This window comes from Oncorhynchus tshawytscha, linkage group LG03, assembly GCF_018296145.1.
Source record: "Oncorhynchus tshawytscha isolate Ot180627B linkage group LG03, Otsh_v2.0, whole genome shotgun sequence".
Taxonomy (NCBI): Eukaryota; Metazoa; Chordata; class Actinopteri; order Salmoniformes; family Salmonidae; genus Oncorhynchus; species Oncorhynchus tshawytscha.
The window spans coordinates 36,486,568-36,503,001 of NC_056431.1; the positions used below are offsets into that span (position 1 = coordinate 36,486,568).

A 16,434-nucleotide genomic window follows, 5' to 3' on the forward strand; every position below is an offset into this window, starting at 1 on the left:
GGAGTGAGAGAAAGCTCAGGAGTGAGAGAAAGCTCAGGAGTGAGAGAAAGCTCAGGAGTGAGAGGAAGCTCAGGGGTGAGAGGAAGCTCAGGAGTGAGAGGAAGCTCAGGAGTGAGAGGAAGCTCAGGAGTGAGAGGAAGCTCAGGAGTGAGAGGAAGCTCAGGAGTGAGAGGAAGCTCAGGCAGGTAGATAGATCTACCAGCTCCTGGCTGGCTGGTGGTTTCAGCAGATCCTGGCTGACTGGCAGATCCTGGCTGACTGGCAGATCTGGAAGAGTCTGGTTGACTGGCAGATCTGGAAGAGTCTGGTTGACTGGCAGATCTGGAAGAGTCTGGTTGACTGGCAGATCTGGAAGAGTCTGGTTGACTGGCAGATCTGGAAGAGTCTGGTTGACTGGCAGATCTGGAAGAGTCTGGTTGACTGGCAGATCTGGAAGAGTCTGGCTGACTGGCAGATCTGGAAGAGTCTGGCAGACTGGCGATGCTGGGCAGACTGGCGGTGCTGGGCAGACTGGCGGTGCTGGGCAGACTGGCGATGCTGGGCAGACTGGCGATGCTGGGCAGACTGGCGATGCTGGGCAGACTGATGGCGCTGGGCAGACTGGCGATGCTGGGCAGACTGGGGGCACTGGCGGCGCTGGGCAGACTGGCGGCACTAGCTGCTCCATATAGGCTGACAGCTCTGGCGGCTTCTTACAGACTGACCGCTCTGGCGGCTCCGTGCTGACTGGCAGCTCCTTGCAGACTGGCAGCTCCTTGCAGACTGGCAGCTCCTTACAGACTGGCAGCTCCTTACAGACTGACAGCTCCGTGCAGACTGACAGCTCCGTGCAGACTGACAGCTCCGTGCAGACTGGCTGCTCCATGCAGACTGGCTGCTTCATGCAGACTGGCAGCTCTGGCTGCTCTATGTAGACTGGCTGCTTCATGCAGACTGGCAGCTCGGGCTGCTTCATGTAGACTGACAGCTCTGGCTGCTCCATGCGGACTGACAGCTCTGGCTGCTCCATGCAGACTGACAGCTCTGGCTGCTTCATGCGGACTGACAGCTCTGGCTGCTCCATGCGGACTGACAGCTCTGGCTGCTCCATGTAGACTGGCTGCTTCATGCAGACTGGCAGCTCGGGCTGCTTCATGTAGACTGACAGCTCTGGCTGCTCCATGTAGACTGGCTGCTTCATGCAGACTGGCAGCTCGGGCTGCTTCATGTAGACTGACAGCTCTGGCTGCTCCATGCAGACTGACAGCTCTGACTGCTCCATGCAGACTGACAGCTCTGACTGCTCCATGCAGACTGACAGCTCTGGCTGCTTCATGCAGACTGGCAGCTCTGGCTGCGCTGAACAGGCGGGAGACTCCTGCAGCGCTGTGTCGGAGGAAGGCTCTGGCTGCGCTAAACAGGCGGAAGACTCCGGCAGCGCTGGAGATGAGGAAAGCTCTAACAGCGCTAGATAGGCGTGAGACTCCGGCAGCGCAGGAGAGGAGAAAGGCTCTGGCTGCGCTAAACAGGCGGGAGGCTCCGGCAGCGCTGTAGAGGAGAAAGGCTCTGGCTGCGCTGAACAGGCGGGAGGCTCCGGCAGCGCTGTAGAGGAGGAAGGCTCTGGCTGCGTTAAACAGGCGGGAGACTCCAGCAGCGCAGGAGAGGAGAAAAGCGCTGGCTGCGCTGAACAGGCGAGGCACACTGAAGGCCTGGTGCGTGGTGCTGGAACTGGTGGTACTGGATCGAGGACACGCACAGGAAGCCTGGTGCGGGGAGCTGCTACCGGAGGGCTGGGGTGTGGAGGTGGTACTGGATAGACCGGACCGTGCAGGCGCACTGGAGCTCTTGAGCACCGAGCCTGCCCAACCTTACCTGGCTCGATGCCCACTCTAGCCCGGCCGATACGAGGAGCTGGAATATACCGAACCGGGCTGTGCACCCGCACTGGAGACACCGTGCGCTCCACAGCATAACACGGTGCCTGCCCGGTCTCTCCAGCCCCCGGTAAGCACAGGGAGTTTGCGCAGGTCTCCTACCTGGCATAGCCATACTCCCTGTAAGCCCCCAAGAAATTTTTGGGGCTGACTCTCGGGCTTCCATCCGCTCTGCCGTGCTAGCTCCTCATAATGCCGCCTCTCTGCTTTTGCTGCCTCCAGCTCGGCTTTGGGGCGACAATAATCTCCAGGCTCATTCCAGGGTCCTTTACCGTCCAATTCCTCCTCCCATGTCCATAACTCCAGGTGGTGCAACCTCTCCCACTGTAGCTGCTGCTGCTCCTGCTGCTGCTGCCTCTGTTGCCTCTTCTCCTGTTGCTCCTTTGGGCGGCTACACTCCCCTGGTTTAGCCCAGGGTCCTCTCCCGTCGAAGATCTCCTCCCATGACCAGAAATCCTTGGTGAGCATCTCCTTTTTCGGCTGCTCCTGCCTGTTGACACGCCGCTTGGTCCGTTGGTGGTGGGTGATTCTGTAACGGTTTTCTAGTGGTGATGAAGGAGAGTCGGACCAAACTGCAGCGTGTCGATTGCGATCCATGTTTAATATATAACAAAGAAACACGAACTTACAAAAAACAATAAACGAAACCGAAACAGCCTATCTGGTGCAAACTAACAACGAGTACACATAGGACACTAAGGACAATCACCCACGACAAACTCAAAGAATATGGCTGCCTAAATATGGTTCCCAATCAGAGACAACGATAAGCACCTGCCTCTGATTGAGAACCACTCCAGACAGCCATAGACCTTGCTAGACAACCCACTAAGCTACAATCCCAATACCACCACCAAAACCCCAAGACAAACACACCACAATTACAAAAACCCCATGCCACACCCTGGCCTGACCAAATACATAAAGATAAACACAAAATACTTTGACCAGGGCGTGACAGGAATGGTGTGTGACAGAGAACAACCCATTAGAGAGGTAGCCACCCCCACAGAGAAGCCAGCAGAAAGGCTCACCTCAGCGCCCAACAAAAGTCTCGACACCACAGCAGAACAGTGCACCCCAAACCGTAGCGTCGACAACGCAGCGGGACAGACAAAGAACCCCAAGCCCAGAGATCCCACCCCTTCTGAGCACCCACCTTTCAGCCCCCCCCATGGACCTACACATAAGGACCCATGCCGAGAGGGCCTGCATCCAGACCACAACACCACCAGCCACATCCATACCCCCACTCCAACCAATCAAACCCCCCAAAGTCAACCATCCCCACACCCCATTTAGGCCCCCTCAGACCAGACCTATGCCCCTCCTGCTCACCCCATGCCCCCCACTCCCACAAAGGGGGCCTGAACATTGAAGTCACACATACGCCCAGGCCGTGAGCGTGCAAGAAGGGCCAAACCCCACTCTTACACTAGCCCAAGCCAATGGAATACCAGAATACCAGATGTACCAGATGCTCAGCAGGTTCTGCTCACATTTACTGGCCTGAGGCCAAACCACACGACCAGCAACACTGGACACTTTATGGAACACAAAGCCCTCACTATCTGATCCTTTAATATCCAAGGCTTGAGGTCCTCTGCCTTTGGCCTAAAGAGCAAGAACCTGGACTTCATCAAATACATCTGAAATACAAACATTGTCATCCTACAAGAAAAATGGTATAGAGGAGACGGACCCACTGGTTGTCCTCTAGGTTACAGAGAGCTGGTAGTCCCATCCACCAAACTACCAGGTGTGAAACAAGGAAGGGACTCAAGGGGTATGCAAATTTGGTATAGAGCAGACCTAACTCACTCTATTAAATTAATCAAAAGAGGAACATTTTTACAATTAGCTAGATATTCAAAAGGAAATTATCTTAACAGAGAAAAATGTCCTACTGTGTGCTAACTATATCCCCCCCATTAGAATCCCCATACTTTAATGAAGACAGCTTCTCCATCCTGGAGGGTGAAATCAGTCATTTCCAGGCCCAGGGACATGTACTAGTCTGTGGTGACCTAAATGCCAGAACCTGACACCCTCAGCACACAGGAGGACAAACACTTGCCTGGAGGTGACAGCATTCCCTCCCCCATATGCCACCCTAGGCACAACTATGACATCATAACCAACAAAAACGGGTCACAAATCCTGCAGCTCTGTCACACCCTGGGAATGGGTAGCCTTGTGGTTAGAGAGTTGGACTAGTAACCGGAAGGTTGACAAGCTGACAAGGTACAAATCTGTCGTTCTGCCCCTGAACAGGCAGTTAACCCACTGTTCCTAGGCCGTCATTAAAAATAAGAATTTGTTCTTAACTGACTTGCCTGGTTAAATAAAGGTAAAATAAAAATAAATAAAAAATGTACATAGTCAATGGTAGGCTTTGAGGGGACTCCTATGGTAGGTACACCTATAGCTCAACCTAGAGTCTCTCAGAGCGTTCAGTTAGCCCACTGACACCCCTATTCAATCACAGCAAAATCACAGTTTACTTCAGCAGAGCAATACTAAATCATGAGGCATCAAAGCCAAAGGAACTGAGTAATATTAAGAAATGCTATAGATGGAAGGAATGTAGTGTGGAAACCTATCAAAAAACAATTAGGCAACAACAAATTCAATCCCTTTAAGACAACTTCCTGAACAAAACGTTCCACTGTAATATTGAAGATGTAAACTTGGCAGTAGAACATCTAAACAGTATATTTGACGTCTCAGCGTCCCTGTCAAATTTAAGAATTTCAAACAGAAAACCGAAGAAAATGAACAACAATGAAGAATGCAAAAACCAAAGAAAGAAATTGAGAAACCTGTCCATCCAAAAACATATAGACACAGAAAACCTAAGTCTATGCCTTCACTATGGTGTATCACTAAAAAAATACAGAAATGCACTACGGGAAAAGAAGGAACAGCACGTCAGAAATCAGCTCAATGCAATGAAGAATCCACAGACTAACCATTTCTGGGAAAATGTGAAAACACTAAACAAACAACAACACAAGTAATTATCTATCCAAAATGAAGATGTATGGGTAAACCACTTATACAATATTTTTGGCTCTATAACAAAGAACAAACAGCAAAAAGATATACAGCTGAAGTTGGAAGTTTACATGCACCTTAGTCAAATACATTTAAACTCAGTTTTTCACAATTCCTGACATTTAATCCGAGTAACAATTCCCTGTCTTAGGTCAGTTAGGATCACCACTTTATTTTAAGAATGTGAAATGTCAGAATATTAGTAGAGAGCAGGATTTATTTCAGCTTTTATTTCTTTCATCACATTCCCAGTGGGTCAGAAGTTTATATACACTCAATTAGTATTTAGTAGCATTACCTTTAAATTGTTTAACTTGGGTCAAATGTTTCAGGTAGCCCCACACAAGCTTCCCACAATAAGTTGGGTGAATTTTGGCCCATTCCTCCTGACAGAACTGGTGTAACTGAGTCAGGTTTGTAGGCCTCCTTTCGATCACACACTTTTTCAGTTCCTCCCACACATTTTCTATGGGATTGAGGTAAGGGCTTTGTGATCGCCACTCCAATACCTCAACTTTGTTGTCCTTAAGCCATTTTGCCACAACTTTGGAAGTATTCTTGGGTCATTGTCCATTTGGAAGACCCATTTGTGAAAAAGCTTTAACTTCCTGATTGATGTCTTGAGATGTTGCTTCAATATATCCACATAATTTTCCTACCTCATGATGTCATCTATTTTGTGAAGTGCACCAGTCCCTCCTGCAGCAAACAGGCCAAACAGGCCAAACAGTTCTATTTTTGTTTCATCAGACCAGAGGACATTTCTCCAAAAAGTACGATCTTTGCCCCCATGTGCAGTTGCAAACCGTAGTCTGGCTTTTTTATGGTGGTTTTGGAGCAGTGACTTCTTCATTGCTGAGCTGCCTTTCAGGTTATGTCGATAAAGGACTTGTTTTACTGTGGATATAGATACTTTTGTACCTGTTTCCACCAGCATCTTCACAAGGTCCTTTGCTGTTGCACTTTTTGCACCAAAGTAAAAATGTTTAGTTCATCTCTAGGAGACAGAACGCTTCTCCTTCCTGAGCGGTATGACGGCTGAGCAGTCCCATGGTATTTATACTTGCATCCTATTGTTTGTACAGATGACCGTGGTGCCTTCAGGCATTTGGAAATTGCTCCCAAGGATGAATCTGACTTGTGGAGGTCTAACATTTTTTTTTATCTGAGGTCTTGGTTGATTTCTTTTGATATTCCCATGATGTCAAGCAAAGAGGCACTGAGTCTGAAGGTAGGCCTTGAAATACATTCGCAGGTACACCTCCAATTGACTCAAATTATGTCAATTAGCCTATCTGAAGCTTCTAAAGCCATTACATCATTTTGTGGAATTTCCCAAGCTGTTTAAAGGCACAATCAACTTGGTGTATGTAAACTTCTGACCCACTGGAATTGTGATACAGTGAAATAATGTCTGTAAGCAATTGTTGGAAAAATTACTTGTGTCATGCACAAAGTAGATGTCATAACCGACTTGCCAAAACTATAGTTTGATAACAAGATATTTGTGGAGTGGTTGAAAAACAAGTTTTAATGACTCCAACCTAAGTGTATGTAAACTTCCGACTTCAACTGTACATGATCAAATACAAATCTTAGAATCAACTCTTAAAGACTACCAGAACCCACTGGATTATCCAATTACCTTGAATGAACTACAGGACAAAATAAAAACCCTCCAACCAAAAAAGCCTGTGGTGTTGATGGTATCCTCAATGAAATGATAAAATATACAGACAACAAATTCCAATTGGCCATACTTAAAATCTTTAACTTCTTTGGGGTAGGGGGCAGTATTTTCACATCCGGATGAAAAGCATGCCAGAGTAAATGGCCTGCTACAAAGCCATAAAAGCTAGAATATGCATATTATTAGTAGATGTGGATAGGAAATACTCTGAAGTTTAAAAAAATGTTTGAATGATGTCTGTGAGTATAACAGAACTCATATAGCAGGTGGGATATTGGTGGGATATTGGTGGGATATTGGTAATGTTTAACTTCCTAAGGCTTCCACTAGATGTCAACAGTCTTTAGAACCTTGTCTGATGCTTCTACTGTTAAGGAGTAGGGAATGAGTAAGGTCTGCCATGAGCTGACCATGCGTGTTCACATGAGAGGGAGCTCTGTTCCATCGCACTTCTGAAGACAATGGAATTCTCCGGTTGAAACGCTATTGAAGATGTATGTTAAAAACATCCTAAAGATTGATTCAACACATCGTTTGACATGTTTCTACTGACTGTTAAGGAACTTTTTGATATTTCATCTGCTTTTAGTGAACGCACTTCGTGACTTTGGATTTGTTTACCAAATGCGCTAACAAAAGTAACTATTTGGACATAAATGATGGACATTAACGAACAAAACAAACATTTCTTGTGGGAGTCCTGGCAGTGCATTCTGACGAAGATCAGCAAAGGTAAGTGAAGATTTATAATGCTATATATGACTTTTGCTGACTGCATAATATAGCGGATATATTTGTGTCTTGATTGGGCTCTGAGCGCCGAATCAGATTATTGCATGGTTTGCTTTTTCCGTAAAGGTTATTTGAAATCTGACCCAGCGGTTGGATTAAGGAGAAGTGCATCTAAAATTCCATGCATAACAGTTGTATCTTTTAGCAATGTTTATTATGAGTATTCCTGTAAATTGAAGTGGCTCTCTGCAAAATCTAAGGATGTTTTGGAACTTCTGAATGTAAGGCACCAATGTAAACTCAGAATTTTGGATATAAATATGAACCGAACAAAACAAAACATACATGTATTGTGTAACATGAAGTCCTATGAGTGTCATCTGATGAAGATCATCAAAGGTTAGTGATTCATTTTATCTATATTTCTGCTTTTTGTGAATCCTCTCTTTGGCTTAATCGTTTGGTTTGCTTTCGTCGTAAAGCCTTTTTGAAATCGGACACTGGCTAGATTTACAACAAGTGTATCTTTAACATGCTGTAAAATACATGTATGTTTGAGGAATTTTAATTATGGTATTTCTGTTGTTTTGAATTTGGCGCCCTGCAGTTTCACTGTCTGTTGAAGAGGTGGGACGCTACCTACTGTCTCACAATACCTAGATTAACATCATCCTTAGCTCTGACATCTTCCCCAATATTTGGAACCGAGGACTGATCACCCCAATCCACAAAAGTGGAGATAAATTTGACCCCAATAACTAACGTGGGATATGCATCAACAGCAACCTTGGGAAAATCCTCAGAATTATCATTAACAGCAGACTCATACATTGTGAAAACAATGTACTGAGTAAATGTCAAATTTGCTTTTTACAAAATGATCGTATGACAGACCACTTTTTCACCCTGCACACCCTAATTGACAAACAAACCAAAACAACGGCAACGTTTTCTCATGCTTTGTTGATTTAAAAAAAGCCATTGACTCAATTTGGCATGAGGGCCTTGTCACGGTTTTCTTTAGGTGAAGGAGAGTCAGACCAAAATGTGGCGTGGCTATTGCGATCCATGTTTAATGAAACAAAGTAAAAACACGAATCAAAATACAAAAACAATAAAAGTAACACGAAAACCGAAACAGCCTAATACTGGTGCAAAGTAACACAGAGACAGGCACAAGGACAATCACCCACAAACACACAGTTAAACCCAGGCTACCTAAATATGGTTCCCAATCAGAGACAATGACTAACACCTGCCTCTGATTGAGAACCATATCAGGCCATGACATAGAAATAGACAAACAAGACATCCAACATAGAATGCCCACTCAGATCACACCCTGACCAACCAAAACATAGAAACATACAAAGCAAACTATGGTCAGGGTGTGACAGGCCTGCTATACAAATTGATGGAAAGTGCTGTTGGGGAAAAATCCATGTACACAAACAACACGTGTGTGGTTCAAATTGGCAAAAAAAACACACACTTCTTCCCACAGGGCCGTGGGGTGAGACAGGAATGCAGCTTAAGTCCCACCCTCTTCAACATATTGACGAATTGGCGAGGGCACTAGAACAGTCTGCGAACACGGCCTCACCCTACTAGAATCTGAAGATAAATGTCTACTGTTTGCTAATGATCTATGTTTTGTATTTCCATGTCTTGGCCTGGTATGGTTCTCAATCAGGGACAGCTGTCTATCGTTGTCTCTGATTGAGAACCATACTTAGGTACCCTTTTCCCCCACCTGTTTTGTGGGACGTTTGTCTTTGTTCAGGGCACAAAGCTTCACGGTTTGGTTTATGTTCTTCATTTGTCTGCGTCATTTTTAATAAAGAAAAAATGTACGCTTACCATGCTGCACCTTGGTCCAGTCCTTCAGCCAGCCGTGACACCGTTGCTCTAGAGCACACAAAACTATACATACATGTACCTTGACCTAAACATCAGCACCACAGGTAACTTCCACAAAGCTGTGAACGATCTGAGAGACAAGGCAAGAAGGGCCTTCTATGCCATCAAAATTAACATAAAATTCACCATACCAATTAGGATCTGGTTAAAAATACCTGAATCAGTTATAGAACCCATTGCCCTTTATGGTTGTGAGGTCTGGGGTCCACTCACCAACCAAGAATTCACAAAATGGGACAAACACCAAATTGAGACTTTGCATGCAGAATTCTGCAAAAATATCCTCTGTGTACAATGTAAAACACAAAATAATGCATGCAGAGCAGAATCAGGCCGATAACCGCTAATTATCAAAATCCAGAAAAGATACGCTAAATTCTACAGCCACCTAAAAGGATTCCCAAATCTTCCATAATAAAGCCAACACCTACAGAGAGATGAACCTGGAGATGAGTCCCCTAAGCATGCTGGTCCTGGGGCTCTGTTCCCAAACAGACCACACAGAGCTCCAAGACAGCAACACAATTAGACCCAAACAAATCATGAGAAAACAAAAAGATAATAACTTGACACATTGGAAAGAATGAACAAAAAAACAGAGCAAACTAGAATGCTGTTTGGTCCTAAACAGAGAGTACAATGTGGCAGAATACCTGACCACTGTGACTGACCCAACCTTAAGGAAAGCTTTGACTATGACTATGCTATTGAGAAAGGCCGTAGTAGGCAGACCTGGCTCTCAAGAGAAGACAGGCTATGTGCACATTGCCCACAAAATGAGGTGGAACCTGAGCTGCACTTCTTAACCTCCTGCAAAATGTATTATCATATTAGAGACACATATTTCCCTCAGATTACACTGATCCACAAAGAATTTGGAAACAAACACCATTTTGATAAACTCCCATATCTAATGGGTGAAATACCACAGTGTGTCATCACAGCAGCATGATTTGTGACCTGTTGCCACAAGAAAAGTGCCACCAGTGAAGAACAAACACCATTGTTAATACAACCCATGTTTATGTTTAATTTAATTTCCCGTTTGTACTTTAACCATTTGCACATTGTTACGACACTGTATACACTGTATATATACATAATATGAAATTCGAAATGTCTTTATTCTTTTGGAACTTCTGTGAGAGTAATGTTTACTGTTCATTTTTATTTTTTATTTCACTTTTGTATATTACCTGCTTCACTTGCTTTGGCAATGTTAACCTATGTCTCCCATGCCAATAAAGCACGTTAAATTGAGAGAGCAAAACCTTTCTATGTTTACTATTCATGGTTGATTATATCTGTTTTTTGGACTGGATTCCACATTTCCTAATGACATTTAACTGACACAATAAAAGTAAAGCCTTGTTCACCTTCGGAGGTGGGTTCTCCAGATACTGTGATCACAACATGGAAAGTCAAGTATATTTCCTATTTTATTCTTTATCTGATTATAATGTGTATTTGACAGAGCCTATGCAGGAGCTGCAGGGGACCATTTGTGTTCCTAGGGACATCAGCAGCCCTATCACATCTGATGAAGAGTACCTCAGCCCACTGGAGGAAGGCATGGACTTTGGAAGCCCAGAGCCCAGGAAGATAATTGACACTCGATTCAAGGAGCCTCCTGCCTTCCAGGTGAGACTATAACACTGCTTCTCTGGTGCCTATCACCTGGCTTTCGTTGACTTTCCATTATACTGTAGGACCTTGATGTGGTAAACTTGGGGCAAGGGATCAGTATGATATTTTGCAACTATATTTTGTTCAAACATTTTTTATTGGTATTGCAATACACTGGAAATTGATTGAATCTATAAGTTGCTTCTAACTAAATCTGAAGGCACTGCGTATGGTGATTCACCTCAACCAGCATGCATTGGATGTTCCATATAGTGTAGTTTACATTTTAAAAGTTACAGCATGGAAATTAGTCTGTGTTCTCCGTTCCAATTTCAAACTGGCTCATCATCCTTTTTAACAGGTAACTATGAATGATCAAGAGGTCATTGAAGGTCAACAGGTCACCATGTCTGTCCGAATAAGTGGGCAGCCCAAACCCATGCTTTATTGGTAGGTTTCCTGACTCCATCAAATCCTCAACTCATTCCTCTTTGTTTAATGTGGAACTGACAGCATTTTAGCCAGATTAAATCTTATTCAAGTCTGTTCATATACACCCCCAGGAAGAATATAACACTTTAAAAATATACATTTTCTGAGAAGCATAAATTCATTGAATTTTTGGGAATATATATATAGTAAGGCATTTGTGAAAATTCTACAGCAATATAGAGTGGGAAAGCGGCCGTACATTTGCAAAATTAATAGACACTGCAGTAAATAAAACTGAATAAAAACATCTGTCCAGGACAGGAGTCCACGCAGACCAGTGCCATAGCCATAGCCAATCAGAGCTACAGTACGCCTATATGCAAATAAGCCATTTGCCACACGGGCCTGCCATCATTCACTTTGAATTGGGCTGGAAAGTCACCCTGTTGCAGTATCAACAACGTGACTTTAGATCATTAGAACGCATTCGTCAAAAGCCACAAAATGCACCTAAATGGATTTCTGCATGTATGTAAATGCCACTGCAGTCCTCTTACATTTGGAAACTTCACAAACAACCATGAAAAGGTTTGCTCTCTCTCCTTCAGTTACCTATGCACATTAACAACAACACGATCAAAAACAAATGCTAGCCAGAGCGAGATCAGCTAAAATATAACAAGGGAACATTAGAGAAACCATTTCAAACTTTTTCAGCTAGGTGGCTGTCAGAATTGCACTGATAAACAATTGGGAATAGTAGCCTGCTCGTTGTTCTGCAGCTTGCCTGCCAATGCATGCATGTACCAACCCACGTTTTGGCAACTGAATGGGAACTTGCCTGCCTGCCCACCCTTTTGCTCAATGCCAAATACATTTGATTGACAACTAAGAGATAGGCTAACTGTGTATAACAGTCATTCAAGTTCAGCATAGCAAGCTAGCTAGCTAATGTTAGATGGCATATTTTTAGCTTGATAAATAAATAGCTAGTTACATACATAGATACGCTAGCTCAGTGGTGTCAAACTCAATCAGTGCACGGGCCATATAAAAATGTTAAAAACTTGCGGACCAGACTTAGCCTATTTGTTTTGTTTTTTAATGTGCAACTCTGCGACCCAAATTGGCCATTGTTTTATTATGAATAAATATAGCACTGGGCCTACAGAGTGGAGCAGCGGTCTAAGGCACTGTGTTGAGGCATCACTACAGACCCAGGTTCGATCCCAGGCTGTGTCACAACTGGCTGGGGCACAATTGGCCTAGCGTTGTTCGGGTTAGGGGAGGGTTTGGCCGGGGGGGCTTTACTTTTGTCATTGCGTTTTAACAACTCCTAGTGGGGGCCAGTGCGTCTGCAGGCTGAATTCGGTCATCAATTGAACGATGTTTCCTCCGACACATTGGTGCGGGTGGGTGTTAAGAAGATTTGGCGGGTCATGAATCTGAGGACCCATGCCAAATATTTTCCGTCTCCTGAGGGGGAATAGGCGTTGTCGTGCCCTTTTTCATGACTGTCTTGATATGTTTGAACCATAACAGTTTGTTGGTGATGTGGACACCAAGGAACTTGAAGCTCTCAACCTGCTCCACTACAGCCCCGTCGATGAGAATGGGGGCGTGCTCGGCCCTCCTTTCCCTGTAGTCCACGATCATCTCCGTTTTCTTGATCACGTTGAGGGAGAGGCTGTTATCCTGACACCACACTGCCAGGTCTCTGACTTCCTCCCTATAGGCTGTCTCGTCGTTGTCGGTGATCAGGCCTACCACTGTTGTGTCGTCGGCAAATTTAATGATGGTGTTGGAGTCGTGCATGGCCATGCAGTCATGGGTGAACAGGGAGTACAGGAGGGGATTGAGCACGAACCCTGAGGGGCTCCTGTGTTGAGGATCAGCGTGGCAGATGTTGTTACCTACCCTTACCACCTGCGCGCGGCCCCGCCAGGAATTCCAGAATCCAGTTACAAAGGCAGGTGTTTAGTCTAGAGGTCGACCGATTATGATTTTTCAACACCGATACCGATTATTGGAGGACCAAAAAAGCCGGTGCCGATTAATCGGATAATTTTTTTAAATGACAAACACTACAATACTGAATGAACACTTATTTTAACTTAATATGATACATCAATAAAAATCCATTTAGCCTCAAAAAAATAATGAAAATTGTTCAATTTGTTTAAAATAATTCAAAAACAATGTGTGGGAGAAGTAAAAGGGCAATATGTGCCATGTAAAAAAAGCTAACGTTTGAGTTCCTTGCTCAGAACATGAGAACATATGAAAGTTGGTGGTTCCTTTTAACATGAGACTTCAATATTCCAAGGTAAGAGGTTTTAGGTTGTAGTTAATATAGTATTTATTGGGCTATTTCTCTCTATACCATTTCTATTTTGTATACTTTTGACTATTGGATGTTCTTATAGGCACTATAGTATTGCCAGTGTAACAGCATAGCTTCCGTCCCTCTCCTCGCCCCTACCTGGGCTTGAACCAGGAACACATCGACAACAGCCACACTCGAAGCAGCGTTACCCATCGCTCCACAAAAGCCGCGGAGCAAGGGGAATAACTACTCCAAGTCTCAGAGCGAGTGACGTTTGAAACGCTATTAGCGCACACCCAGCTAACTAGCTAGCCATTTCACATCGGTTACACTAGCCATTAGGCTGATAGGCTTGAAGTCATAAACAGCGCTGTGCTTGTGAAGAGCTGCTGGCAAAACACACAAAAGTGCTGTTTGAATGAATGCTTACGAGCCTGCTGCTGCCTACCGTCGCTCAGTCAGACTGCTCTATCAAATCATAGACTTAATTTTAACATAATAACACAAATAACAAATATGAGCCTTTGGTCATTAATATGGTCGAATCCGGAAACTATCATTTCGAAAACAAAACGTTTATTATTTCAGTGAAATACAGAACCGTTCGGTGTTTTATCTAACGGGTGGCATCCATAAGTCTAAATATTGCTGTTAGGTTTGCACAACCTTCAATGCTAAGTCATAATTACGGAAAATTCTGGCAAAATAGTTTGCAATGAGCAAGGCTACCCAAACCGTTGCATATACCGTGACTCTGCGTGCAATGAGCACAAGAGAACTAAGACAATTTCACCTGGTTACTATTGTCTGCTAACCTGGATTTCTTTTAGCTAAATATGCAGGTTTAAAAATGTGTTCATGGTTAGGTATAGTCGTCCAACGATTGTGCTTTTTTCGCAAATGCGCTTTTGTTAAATCATCCCCCAGCGTTGCATCGATTATATGCAACGCAAGACACGCTAGATAAATGAGTAATATCATCAACCATGTGTAGTTATAACTAGTGATTATGATTGATTGTTTTTATAAGATACATTTAATGCTAGCTAGCAACGTACCTTGGCTTCTACTGCATTCGCGTAACAGGCAGGCTCCTCATGGAGTGCAATGAGAGGCAGGTGGTTAGAGCGTTGGACTAGTTAACTGTAAGGTTGCAATATTGGATCCCCCGAGCTGACAAGGTGAAAATCTGTCGTTCTGCCCCTGAACAAGGCAGTTAACCCACCGTTCCTAGGCCGTCATTGAAAATAAGAATGTTTTCTTAACTGACTTGCCTAGTTAAATAAAGCTATAAAAAAAATATCGGTACCCAAAAATACTGATTTCTGATTGTCATGAAAACTTCAAATCTGCCCTAATTAATCGGCCATTCCGATTAAATGGTCAACCTCTAGTTTAGTCCCAGGGTCCTTATCTTAGTAATGAGCTTTGAGGACACTATGGTGTTGAACGCTGAGCTGTAGTCAATGAATAGTATTCTCACATAGGTGTTCCTTTTGTCCAGGTGGGAAAGGGCAGTGTGGAGTGAAATAGAGATTGCGTCATCTGTGGATCTGTTGGGTTGGTATGCAAATTGGAGTGGGTCTAGGATTTTTGTGATAATGGTGTTGTTCAAAGCACTTCATGACTGCAGACGTGAGTGCAATGAGTTGGTAGTAATTTAGGCAGGTTACCTTGGTGTTCTTGTGCACAGCGATAAACAAAAGAGATAAATAATATTTGTCCAGCCTTTGCTGCTATGCTTGCAGATGTGCATAATATGCTGCAACCATAATCAAAAAGTATTAAATAACTCCAAATAACAAAAATGTATAGGTTGTTTTAACATTTAAACTTAAAACATGTTTTTCATTTTTTTGCACTGCATAGATGCATTTCTGTATGGTGCACTCAAAATAAATTGTAGTTGAATAGCATACCTAGGACCTGCTCAAATGTTGCCTACATGTTTCTTTTTTGCATTGTGTTTTGTTGCAGGTTCTGTTTTTTTGTTATTCATTGTCAAGCTTTAAAAACCAAAGCCTGACAGCAACATTTTAGTATCCTAGCTAGGACCTGTGTCACATCTGCTCCTGCCACGCCCTCTAGTGCCCATCCAGTGTCTCCTTGACCTGCCGCCACTTCCCCTGTGCTATCTCACTCTCCCTCTCTCTCTCTCTGTGTGTGTGTGTGTGATTGTGTGGACGGAGACAGGTGTGCTGGAGTCAGAGCAGATCCACACTAGCTGCAACCCGTTCCATAATCAAGACCTCTACAAATACTCAGTCCTTCCACTTCCACACTGGCAGATTGTAATCTCTGCTCAGTCAGTCTACGCTTCTAGCTTTTGTTACTATTCAGATCCTGTTACCCTGCTGTGCCTGTTTTCCTATCCGCTACAGTTCTGCCCACTCTGACTCTGGTCCCTGTCCCACGTCTCATCACCCTGTTACATTGTCCTAGATCCCCCAATCTACTACTCCCTTGGATTCCGCCCCGGACCTGCTTACCCTGTCTCAAACCCTCTCACCCCAGCCTCAGCCTCCGCACCTGATCTCCAGCAACCCTCCCGAGTTTCCCCTGACCTGCACTCCATCTTCCCCTGTGTTCCAATAAATACCTTGGTTATTTCATCCCAGTTTCCTCGTCCTCGTCTGCTCTTGGGTTCCCCTGTTCCACTCCGCGCAAAAGTACAATCTGGCCAAGAACCCAGCAGACTCTCCGACTCTCCACCAAACTCTCGCTGGCCAAGACACCCT

At 44.3% G+C, this 16,434-nt stretch overlaps 1 protein-coding gene across 1 annotated transcript in view; it reads left to right on the top strand.

The window, feature by feature from the left end:
* spegb (striated muscle enriched protein kinase b) overlaps positions 1 to 16,434 on the top strand; it is a 135,048-nt gene that overhangs the window by 49,463 nt on the left and 69,151 nt on the right. Inside the window, exons 7-8 of the mRNA XM_024403168.2 lie at positions 10,787 to 10,953; positions 11,300 to 11,388. Coding sequence (XP_024258936.2) covers positions 10,787 to 10,953; positions 11,300 to 11,388 — 256 coding nt within the window. The remainder of the gene's footprint in view (positions 1 to 10,786; positions 10,954 to 11,299; positions 11,389 to 16,434) is intronic.